Below are 13,312 nucleotides of genomic sequence, written 5' to 3' on the forward strand. Positions count from 1 at the left end.
TCTGAGTTATCATGACTCTTACTGAGATTTTCAAAACTTTTAAACTCTTCTGACTTATCTTAAGTATTCACAGTGAGTGGCAACCCTACAAAGTGCAAAATAGTGCTTGAAGTTTGAAGTTATATGTATAAAAAGTATATATTAAAATGAAAACCTAATGCATAAAAAAAACATATGATCAAAAACATCTTTATAACCGACACCAAAAATCTGCTTTACATAACTTAAATAATACATAAAAGTGAGTGACTCTATTGACTATTACTCTGAATTTTTGTGTTAAGTTAATAAATTTATTGGGGTTCAAAACAATTTTCTTATATTCTATGTGCTTTATCAGGGATAATAAAAATTGCTCATAAATATGTATACTTTGATAAACAGTAAAAACATGTAATCAGTTTATATACTCTTGTTATAAAGGACCATACTAATAACGTAATCACAAATAATTGTGATATGTTTACAAAGTATCAAACAAATTATATAGAAACATATAATAATTTTAAATAAAACAAAGCAGGTACTAACATTACTTTCAGCATTGTATTTTAGACAATGTATTTACTTATAGTTATTAGTGCTTTAGTATCTTTTTGTTTCTAAATGTTGAAAAACTACGCCATTTCAATGTTTTAAAACTTTATAGACAAATACAAAACAAAACTGTCAATTTAACTAAACTTAATATGAGTTGGCCTTTTTAATAAACTTTAACACTACTAAAGTCTTAATAAGTATTCTTTCAGTCAGAAAATTTCCTGAGAGAAAACTTCTGTCCTGAATATTCCTAAAGGTTTTAAAACCTTTTTAATAATAGAAAATTTAGTGTTGGATTAACATTCCAAAATAAAAATGTAGTTTAAAAAAATTTTTAAGTAAGCAACCATTAAACTAGACAAATTAAAAGTCTTAACAACTTTCTTTTTTAACTTCTTCAAACTTTCTAAACTAAAGTAACGGCTAACTTAAGTTGATTAATTTCTTAGTACTGTTAACAACGGTCTAAAACTTATCATAACCACAAAAGCTTGCGTATAAAAGTCAAAACGGCATATCAGACACATTTTTAATGTTAGCAGGCAACTTGAAAACTTTTTTACTTATTAGAGTAATTGTAAAAAGTATGGCGGGCGTGGAAGCCATACAAGGCAAGTGACGAATATGTGACTAGTTATAATTGGATAGAAATAATTTTATTTAGTAAAATTGACTGTTATTTACCGATAGACATATTTTATTTCCGTTTAAAAAATACTTTATCTTTCGTATCCCAATAGTATTTTTTGGTCGATTTTAAAGCTACTACGTTTAAATTTTATAGAACATTATCTTTTATGTCTTTTGATTCTAAAACGACTTCATAATTTGTAGTTTAAATATTTGTTTCAATATTAAAAGTTACAGGACATAATTAGAAAAGAAATGTCAACCAGAATCATTATTGATTACCATGATTAAAAATTTAGAAAAATTAATTACTCTTTTCGAACATGACTGACTTAACTTAATAAATGTCATAAATTCGAACTAAAAATTTGAAATGCACAGTTCATGTAGTTTTAATTTCAGAAGAGGTTGTAAAAAGGTGCTTATTTAAAATTATAGAAAGCATTTATCAAACAACGTTTAATGAGTTTTTGATTATTTTGTTTTAATAAGGCTATGAATAAGAAACATATTGCTAGCCAAGCAGAAATTCTGCTAAATACTTATATCAAGACTAAAAAAGTCAAAATAAACTTTAGATCATACATATTCTAACAAATTATATTAGTTTAATTGTTTCAACGTTTATTAGTTCGTATTTATTATTTGGGTATTTATGCTAAACTTGATTTAAAATACAGGTGGGCAGCTCACGGTCCGCCAATATTCACAAATCAAATGTCAGGTAAACTGTTTAAAAATTAAAGTGAGTAAGTAGTAACCAAGCATACTTTGATATTATTGTCTGGCTGAAGTTAATTTACATTTAGCTTTTCTGCTTCGAGAATTGTTCACAAATGCATAGCACTAGATTGTCTTAAACGAAATAAAAAAAACTAAACCATTGTATAATGTGTTTAAAATCAAAATAGTTAAACTAAACAGTAGCCACAAAATGCCATTTTTAAAGTTAAATTAGCTTTAAATTTGAAATAGATTTTTGTATTGTTAACTTTAGAAAGTTTACTCAATCTATAAACTAATAAATTGAGTTTAAAAGATTTTTTAACCTAAATGGCATTTGTTCCAATGAAACTCATCGTTGAATCAAAAAGTTATAAGAAGAAGTAAACTATAAATTCATGTTATACGAAACAAAAACTTTCAAACCCTGATCTTCATTTAATTGGGTGACTATTTTGTTTCTTCTCTTTCCAGAACCAACTGGTAATTCGTGATAATTTCACTCAGGAAGATCAATTTGACTCTAAATTCCCTTTTTGCCACCAGCAAGGTTAACATTTAACTAAAATACTTATAAACTAAAGTCAATTGTTACTTCAAACATTTTTAGTTTACCTTCCTCAAATGTTAAATGTCATACATAAACATCAGATTTCTAGTATTGTGCCTCTAACTTGAAGAATTCTTCCGCGAATAAGTTGACAGTTTTAAGACTGAAAGAGGTGAATTTCTTGTATTTTTTTTAAATACTTTAAACTTATACTTATACAAAACTTGTTAAATCAATGTAAAATATAATGTAATATTAATAGTAGCTTATCGTATTTATTTGCTTATTAACTTCAATTATAAATATGTTATACGTAACAGAAAAAAATAAACGTTTTTTTATTACATTATAATGCAAAATTATATGTAGCTTATTTTTATGAGTGCTTACAATAAGTACTTAAACCATTTAGTCAACAAAAAAACATTATAATTAGAAATTTATTTATATTAAAAATTAGTTACTATAGAATGTCCCTAACTTATTGTCAAATCAGATAACTTGCGTAATCAGTAAGTTTTAAAATATTTAAACTAACTATTTTTAGAAATTTAATCACTGTTTACCCAGTACTATAGTTTGATGAAAAATTCATAATTAACTAAAAACTTTAATATAACTGTTCCTACATACAATTTAAAAATACCTTATACTAAGAATAAAAATATATCCATATTAAGAAATTAATTTAATTTTATTACACTAGTTAGCAAACTGATTGTTTTTCTATCATAGTAAATACCTTTAACGGTGTCATTAAAAAGTCTAAAGTCTTCTTCCAACTGATCCCATATATATTGCAACGTAATGTTTTACTGTAAATAAAGTACTATTTCTTTAATTGTTTTTGGAACAAAATATTATTTTGGGGTAAAATTTAAATAAACTTTGTATAAAATCTTGTATAAAATCTACTCTCTTAGCGAAACCCAGCGGCAATTTTTGATTCTTTTTGATCAACATAGTCCAATGTTGTGTGCTTTTAACTTTCTTTTCGCTACCATAAAGTTAATTGTAAATGAATCAACTAATAATAGCTAATACATATTTATATTAATAATTTTTTTTAGTTTGAACCTCAAAAGCCACAACTCATCTAAAAACGGTTATTCTGTGCCACGGCTTTGGAAAGTTCATACGAGAGTTGATTCGGTTGAGAGATTGGTTATTTACCTGTATTTCTATTAGAAATTTATTTATATAAACTGAGGCTGGCCAATGAAAATTTTTTTTTACTACTTAAGTACACGTTTGTGTAACATTAGTTCTAGCCTATCGTATTTACAGTTTTGTGAGTGCTCAACTGAATCTTTAATTTAAATCTTCTAATAAAACTCATACTTATCATGATATATAAAATTTTATCTTTCTATACATACTAATATAAAATTGTATGTTGCTTATCATTTTATGTATGCTTATCTTAATCTTAAATTTAAAATATTCTACATTAAATAGAAATTTTCAATGAAAAATAAACTACTCAGTTTTTATACGTTTTCAAATAAAAACAGCCGTAGCTTATAGTTTTATAAGTGCTTAAAGAGGTACTTATAATAAATAAAAAAAAACAAAAAAAAAACTAAAACTAAACTAGTTAATTTCAATTTTTGTACTAATTTTAATGTTTTCTTGGTTAGAAAAAAATAATTTTAAGCTTACGTAAATTGTAGTTTATAAAAGATAAAAACTGTTTTTTAAAATTTAATTACTACTTGTTTATATTTTATCTTAAACAAAGTTAATAAATATTTTAAATAAAAATAAAAATCGTTTATTTAAATACTTTTCTATTTATTGCTCAAATAAGATAATCCATCAATAATAATAATACAAAAGAAAAATACATTAACATCGTTTAACTTGCAATAATAGTTAAAAGCCATATAAATCTATTTTGTGCAACAGCTATTTTCTATATTTTTTATCTAAAATAAAATTTTAAACTTATATCTGACAATTATATTTAGGAAAAAGCAAACTTTTAAGAGAGCAAACAATTTATTTCAAACCAACAACAAACTGAACAGTATTTTTCTACTTTTTAAATATTTTTTTTAGATTAATCATACAAATATCGATTGTTTTTGGTCATTGAACTAGTATTTAAGTCTAGTCTAGTTTAGTCATAGTCTGAAGAGTCGTCGCTCACAATAGGTTGGGGGTATGTTCCCTTGAAAAGACGTAAATTTACTATTTTTATTGATCAACTCGATTGGTTTCCGCACTAATTATGCCGTCTTGATTGCCCATGTACGTACTTTTTATGGTTAGGTTGGTCCACCCTGCGATAGGCTGATTGTTATGTCTCTCAGCTGGCTCAGCGTTTAACCTCTCTCTGAGTTGCAGTTCAAAATTCCTCCTTCTTGTTTTCAAGCCGAAGTAATTTGACTCGAACATGCTGACGTATTCGTCTGGTTCGCAATACTGCCTCTGTGTCAGTTCAAATTTTTAATAGAAAATGAGTATAGAAATGTAAATATTTACTTTTCAATACTTTAAGTATTAAAAATGCATTGGTAATCTGGTTTGAAAACTTTTCTTATTTTATTTAGCAGATTGATGTAGTCAAAGTCAAGTCTTTCTTATATTGAAAACTGTGTAAATAATTTAAAATAAAATTGTAGTAGTGAGATTTTTTTTTATTTCACTGCCTTTAAAATGTGCACAATTTATATTTTTTTTTTTTTTTTTATTAGATTCAGGTAACATTGTTAAATGATTCTAAACTTAAACAGTGCAATGTTTAGGAAATACCAAAGTTTAAATTTAGTTATAGCAAAAAACATTATAACTAAAAATGTTTAATTTTATCTTTTGAGTGTTTTATGTGTACAATTATGAAAAGCATTTTTTATCAGTTCAATCTAATTACTTATTTACGCATAAAAGTTCATAATGTTTAGCATGATGCAAACTAGGAACGTTCATATAATTTTAAGTAAAAGTAATTGAAAAAAAAAGGTTACAGTATTAAGCTTACAGCTCCAGGGGTTTCGAAAAATTTGCTGTAGCCCTGGTGTAATATATACATCTCAGGGTAATGCAAATGTCGGTACTGGTTACAGTGAAGGTCAGCTAGTCTCAATAGGTCGTGCATTTTCGGTCCTCTTTCCTCGCTGAACTCACAGTGAAAAATCAAAACTGGAGGCCTGTAGTTGCTTGTTGGCGTTTGTGTTGCCCACAATGGTCTATTTCCTTCTAAATATCTATTTTTACATTTAAATCATTAATAAAATACTTGTTTATGTTTGATACACAAACTTATTAAATGACGTCTACTTTTTATTGTTTTAGTAAACGGTAGTTAACTTCATTTACACTAGTCGCTAAATATACACAGCTGTATAACTTTGATAGCTTTATAACCAACCGGACTTATTTTATAGCTAACTAAACTACTATTATATTTAAGTTGTATTATACTATGACTAACTGGTCTAGGATTCTAACCAGCTGGCCTAGCATTATAACAAACTGACCTGATATAGTTACGGGAGGTAAATGACATATTAAGGACGATTGGGGACTGAAATAATGTAGAAGATGAAGGAATTAGAAAAGCTTTATAACTTTATAAAGACACAACCAAAAACTCTGTTTCTTAGTATTTTGTAATTATGATTTTTAACGCACATCAAAAGCCCGGAAACTTTGACTTGTATATTGAAAAGCCGCCTACAGACTCAAACAACACGAAAAAAGCCCTCATTCATCAACACTCGTGCTTATATGCAGAATTGATATGATAAGATTGACTTTTCTCTTGGGGAAAATTTCCTTTTGTACAAAAACTTTCCATAGTTTAATTAAGCACTTGTGTAAAAATTTCAACGCTGGATAATATCATTGTTTTACAAAGACGATAAATATGACACACTCGAAAGAATATATACTTTTCAAAAGGACAGGTGGAAGACACTGTCCTAACATCATTGAGTTTTATACCAAATCCTCCGCTCTTTCTTTTTTTTTAAGTGATGTAAACGGGTGTAAATACAGCACACCTTTTCTCTTTTATTTTGTGGTTATACACAAAATGTACTAAAGACAGATTTACTTAAAAAAGAGTCACAATAAATAACATTCACTAAAAAAAATACAAAAATAAGATTTTAAACGTTGCAAGTAAGAATTTTTATGATTTTTATTGAATTAAAGTGTATAAGACATGTAAATTCAAGATATTGTTTTCAACATTAATACAGGTCTATTAAGCTAATAAGCAACAAAATAAATAAAAAATAAAGAATAAAATGAAGGTCCGCAGTATCAACACTTTTTAAATGCAATAAGTTTTAAGATAGATAAACTTGTTCAGCTTGTTGTAAGATTTAAAACACAGAAAATATTTAACGATATATTTTTTTGCATAACGAATTTTTTTTTTACATTTTAATACAGCTTTGCAATAGAAAACTTAACTCTTTTACTTCGTTTTACTTTATCAGAGTACTTTATTCCACTTAAATTAAAAATATTTGAATTTTTAAACTTTCACTTTCATAGTAAACCAACTTAATTTCTCTTTTTTTTAGTTATTGTAAAGTATTTAGTTACTGAGTTTTATTGCTTAAGCCGACAAGGTATACTTTTCAATTACTAATGTGCCTTACTCGATTTTAATGTACAATTTTGTCGGCATTTCTTGCTTGTTGATTTAGTTTTTATGTGAATTTCTCGATTATTATTTGCATAAATGATGTACAATGCTTTAATATAATTTCCATTATTAACACTTTTGTTTTTTTGTTTTTTACTAAAAATCAAAACGTTTAGTAGTTTTTCTTTCTCTCTAAATCACATAGTTTACTAAAATAAACTTCATAATTTATATAGTCTTTTTTAAAGCAGGGTTTCCTAAAGTAAGCAGCATCGCCCCTTGTGCGCATTTTTAAAATTTTGTTAGCATTAGTTAGTAAGGCGTCTAAAATGTATATAAGTAATATCTTATAAACAAAATATCGAAGTAAGATTAGAAAGCCTTAATCTAAAAATTGTACAATTATAATTAAATAGTTCAGTAGTTTTATAAGATTTCATAGTGATACATGTTTTTAATAAGGCTTTGAAAGTTGAGATACTTTAATTGTTTCCATATCATAATCATTAAATTAATATTTACATTATTATATATACACTCATCACTTTAGAACAACTTGTAATTATTTTTTGTTAATATTTTATCAATTTGTACAATACTATGATTTACCTCTGCACAACTTCCATGCAGTTCCAACCATTCCAAGCACCTTTGATGTGACCACCTTCGAACTCATAAGGATATCTGCAGTCGATTAATTCGTAGTTGATGTTGAAATTCCCTTCGAGCAATTGTGTCATCTGTAAAATTTCTTAGTCTAACATGGACTTTAGTTATTTATACAGAGTAATTAAAAGATATGTTTATTCAAAATATTATTCATTTAGCTAAAATTACTAATGTAGCTTTATTTAGTGCTCGCTGTAAAATTTGTTTTAGAAAATTAAAAATTATAAGTTTACGGACCGGTCTTGAATGGATTTTACTTTAAGAAAATTTTTACATTGCAGGGACGTAGCTAGCTCAAAAAAGTTACGAATCTGTAAAAATTTAAACATCTGAAATGACGCGTGATAACGTCCTGGCGGCAACACAGCAATTTAAATTACCTCTAATGTTATTTAATTTAATCTGAAACTATGCAGTTATGTTAATACTTTAAAATGGAATGTTGAAGTATGAGTGATAACTGTATAGAAGGCAATTTATTTTACTCCACAACCTCTATGACTCTTTATGTGTTGTCACTTGTGTAAACCCATAAAATTTTTATTGAAAATAAGTAAAAGAAAACCACGATTTAACTCAAAAACATTTATATTGTTTTCAAAACCAAAAATTTAATGTAGTCAATACATAAAACATTAAATTATGCAAATTTCGGTAACATAAAATTGTATGATTTTAAATTTTGGAGAAAAGGTTACAGCTTCCATTAGAATCAATTTTGCAATGAAGGTTTTTGACAAATTAAATCTTAAATGCGCTAAATATATACAATTTAGATATTTTTAACTCGTTAAGTTTTGACGACACTTTAAGTGCTAAACAGTACATATATGACAAAAATTATCTCTCAAGAGTGCATAACTAAGTATAAATGATATTAAAAGTTAAGAAAGCTGAGTCTTTTCAAGCTGAAATAAAAGCAAGTTTTTTCGCACATAAGTATACGTTTCTGCAGGTAGGTGGCTGTTACAATGCAATGACATTCAATATTGAAGTTAATACAAATAATGTTAAATTATTTTTTTTTGTTTTTATTTAGTGGTTGATAAATAAGTTGATTATAAAGTTTAAACAAATATTTTTTTAATATCAAAACACTTTAAAAAAACTAAATGACCTAAAGTTTGTAAGTTTTAAGTAAATTGTAGATTAACAACAAACTATAGTAATCTTTTTTTAAGTTCCTTTGATTTTATTTCATTTTATTTTTTATGTTTTTGTTTATAAAACAATTTTTTCAGCCAAACATATATTATTTGTTTCCTTATTTTGGCTGAATCATTTTTGGTGAACTTGCTGTATTTTGTTTATCGTATTTAGTTTATTGTAATTTAAATACAAAAAAAATTAGACTAAATAAATTTTTTACCAGAATTTTTTTTTATCTCACTATAACAATTTATAGTGTATCATTACAATACGTTAAAAATATGAACAAATATTATTTTACAGTCTCAGCGCTGATTTTGTTGTACTTGCGTTTTACACTAGCATTGATAATGGGCAACTGCAAAGTTACGTCTTCATCAACAACATTTGCAGCTTCATCGTTAACATTGGCTAACTCTACTGTTTGTGCTCTACAATTTATTAGTATAAATAAAGTATTCATAAAATTTGTATCACACATGTTTAAAAAAAGCCTGTTTGTTCTGTTGAACTTATTTTTATTAAACTTATTGTTAATTACTTGTATACTTGAATTTTTAGTTCAGCAAAAATCAAAATATAAAAATACCTCATTAAAAGAGTTCCACGGTTTATTGCTTCATCATTCAATGGTGCTCCAAAACAATCAGAATCCTAGAAAATACTAAACTTTCATTTAAAACTTTTTATTGTTTTAATTAACTTAAAATTTGGTTTTAGTCTCACAGAAACGATTAAACATGAATAAGTAATTAATTTTTCTTCAATTGTATGTTAGCATTAACAAAATAGTTACCATTTGTAAAGTTACCATTTAAATACTTTTGTTTGAATCTTAATATAGAAAAAAAAATATTTTAGGTACTACGAAGATATATACTCAAAATATAAATTTCAATTAAGATAAACATCTCTCTTGTTTGGTGAGACTTGGATGTCTGAACTATCATCAGAGAAAAACAATTCACTCCAAACATGTTTTCCTTGATCCTCATGGGTTGCTGAAAGTTTTATATTATATTTCAAGGTCTATTGAAGTTGATAATAGTTTTACTCGGAAAACAAAGATAACTAAACTTGTGCGCTTTAGACTGTCTAATACAGTACTAGTTTTACTAAAACTAGATTAAATGTTAATTAGCTGATAATTCAAGCGTTATTTGTTATTGAATTTAAGTTCATAAAAAAATATATAACAAACACACGTAATACGGTTTATTTCTAAGCTTTTTTAAATATTAAATCTAAAAAATGATCGTTTTAAAAATCATCTAGACAATTGCGAACAAAATCGCGTTTGATTTCTGTTAGTTAAAATCTCTATTAGTGTTAAAACACGATCATTAGCTTTTAGGTTAAACTCGTTTAAAAAAAACTCTAAACATACATATATGTTTAGTGAAAAAACTAAATAAACTTTTTAAGCTGTTTCTTACTAAAACCGAATTGTCCAAATTACGCTCATTTGCAGTTGGATACAAAACTTCCTCACGTATATTTGGTTTTTTTCCCGAAATCAGTTCTTTATTTAATCTATCTAATGTCCTAAACAAATACATTTATGTTAAAAGCATAAAATATGGTACAAAATGTTGTTCAAAAACAAACTAATCGATAAAACAAGAAACATTTCTTTTTAACTTCTACGTATATAAAACCAGTAATAATAATTTTAGTTAAGCTTACTTTTACAAATTAAAAACTTTTTTACAAACAATTTAGAAAATAACTTAATATTATTTTATTTCAAAATTTTAAATACTTTATTTTTGTAACAGTAAAAAAGTACCGATTTTCTAAATTAGAAATATTTTAATTTGACAAAAAACTTAAATTGTTTGTCAATATTTTTTTCAATTTTACAGTTGAACAGATTTTTTCAAACTATTTTAGAGTACTAAAAACTATATTTACATTATACTCAGATGTAAAACAATGATATATTGAAATTTAGCTACTTAATTGTTAAGATTAAATTATAATAAGTGAAAATTATTTAGACTAACCACCTAAAGTTAACTTCAGAATGATTACTTAGGTTTATTTTTAATTTAGTTTCAATTTGAACTTAGTTTATGTAGATTTTGCTTTCGCTATAAAATTTTTTTTTTTTAATCACCTAGTAAAAAATATGTTGGAATAGTTAAACAAATTTTTTGTTATCATAACAAGTAATTTAAAGTTGTAAAAAAGAAGACATAATAATTACTTTAGTTAACTTTTTCTAGGAAGCAGTTAGCATAACTTATAATAGAATAGAAAGTTAAAAAGTTTGACATATATTTCATTTAGATAAAAACTAACAAAAACACAATGGGTTGCTACCGAAAAGAACCGAGAATGGTGTTAAACGTATATATATATATTATATTTATATGTTATTTATATATATATATAATATTTATTAATTTTAGTGCAAATATAAACACATTAATTAAGTATCTTTCTTGGTTTAGTTTATTCACGAACTAATTACAAGAATGAAAAAAAATGTAAAACAAAATATAATAAAGCTTTTTAAATATTTTTATATCTTCCTCAAGACTTTATCTACAAATGAGATAATACAAAACATTTAAAAAGCAAAAAAAACTTTTAAAAGTAAGTTGTATACTTTAGTACAGTTTTCAGTTCTAAAAATCTACGAAATTAAACTCAAAAAGAACAAAAACCATAGAAATGTTTCAATTAGCTTAGTTTACAATCAAATAAAAACACTATTATAAACTTTAGTTTAAACAAATTTATAAGCACCATTTCTGGAATCGTCGATCCTTCTCCGAATTCTTACACGACCGGAATGATGCAGCTCATTCGTTGTCGTAAACAAAACCTCTTTCAGATAAATAAGATTAATTTTTAGATCCAAAAGAAACAAAACTCTATTTTTCTGCTTTGTAGAGAATTGGCTTGCACTAATGCAATCTGAATCCTTAGGTGGCTGATTTTGCGTTGCAAATCTTGCTGTAGCTATCTCCAGCTATGTAACTTATTACCTCTTGGAGCGGAGAATGTCAAATTTTGAATAAAATCACTTTTCTCACCATTACTAGAAAAGTCAAACTTCTGCAGTGGTATATTTGCTTTTCTTCAAGGTGTTGCTTAGATTTTTGCAACCAGGAGTGTTAAGTTTTCTTAAAATTTTGCGATTTTGAACAGTTAAGCGACCAGATCCCTCAACCTTGACAACATATTGGTAATAATCTTTTAGTTCTGCTACTAATCACTTTTCCACACATCTTAGGAAAGTGACCTTTTTGATTTTTTTCATGATATGGCTACCAGAATTCAGTGGTGGCAATTATTTTGTATGCTCACTTAAACTTTTGAGTCATTTAAAATAACGAGAACTATAATCGTTTTTTATTTTATTTGTGATACTATTTTTGAGATCTGCGGGTTATTGTAAGCCATAACACTGTTTCTGATGTAAGAAAACGACTGTTTAATACTATTCTGTAAAAAGGATTATCGCAGGGGATAGTTTGCATCCTTGATCAGGCGTATTTTTCTGCGTTCTAAAGCTTGTACCATTCTGTCGTTATTTAGTACTACCTTGGAAACAACGTTTTCCATTATTAATCGCTTAGTGGCATTTACTGCTAATTAGATAATTTTATTTTTACTCCCGTAAGTTATATGATGATATACAGATGACATCCCATCATTTTAGAAAACCTTTGCAGAAAATTCTGGACTTTCATCTGAAGATATTTTAACAGAAACATCAAAAATTACAAAATACGACGCAAGGCTTCACATATCCTTTTTGAACCAGACTTGTTTATACCTAATTAGATTTCTGCTTTTCGGTCCAACTAAAAGTCTGTCAGCAGCTACAAAATCTTATAATCTTTTTAAATAAAAATATTCAAAGAAAATTGACTTTGGTTAATTAATGGTTCAATTGGAGGTAGGCGAAAATTGTTTGGTGCAATGAAGTTACAACTGTTACGATTTTCCCGAAAACCTTAGATGTCATTTATTATTCCTGACAAGTTAACAATTTCTCTTGCTCGCTTGTTCATTGCAGTAACCCCTTGATGAGCAGAACACAGCTCTCTGAGAATTTTTTATCTTAATGATGGAGGAATTCTACTGACATCATTCTGAAACATGATGCTAGAAGGTGGAAGCCTATCATGATCTACTTCTCTTTTACGTGACATTTTTGTTTAGGTAAAAGTTTAATTACTTTATAATATTTTTGTTTTTTAAGTATACTTTTACCGAACTTAATAGCTAAATGATACAGGATTTTTTTTTAGTTTGAGTTTATTAAGATGGTGCGAAACCCCATATAAAAAGTAGGACAATTTGGCTTTTTTTATCTGTGAAGCAGATCTCAATAAAAAAACAAATATTGTTTTTGTATGTTTTCCAATATTATTTAGTGAGTAAACGTTAGTAGTGTTTTTGTTTTTATACAAGTTTAATATTTTTGGGAT

At 26.4% G+C, this 13,312-nt stretch overlaps 1 protein-coding gene across 1 annotated transcript; it reads right to left on the minus strand.

The window, feature by feature from the left end:
* Positions 1 to 4,642: 4,642 nt before the first annotated feature.
* LOC145840116 (M-phase inducer phosphatase-like) lies at positions 4,643 to 13,033 on the minus strand. Its single transcript, XM_082947264.1, has 6 exons — positions 12,968 to 13,033; positions 9,774 to 9,865; positions 9,166 to 9,295; positions 7,656 to 7,786; positions 5,427 to 5,652; positions 4,643 to 4,876 (listed from the first exon to the last, which is right to left on the minus strand). Exons 1-6 carry the CDS (start codon positions 13,031 to 13,033, stop codon positions 4,643 to 4,645), a joined length of 879 nt encoding a protein of 292 aa, XP_082803390.1.
* Positions 13,034 to 13,312: the final 279 nt, after the last annotated feature.

Source organism: Thalia democratica, chromosome 1 (assembly GCF_965202585.1).
Source record: "Thalia democratica chromosome 1, ktThaDemo2.hap1.1, whole genome shotgun sequence".
Lineage (NCBI taxonomy): Eukaryota > Metazoa > Chordata > Thaliacea > Salpida > Salpidae > Thalia > Thalia democratica.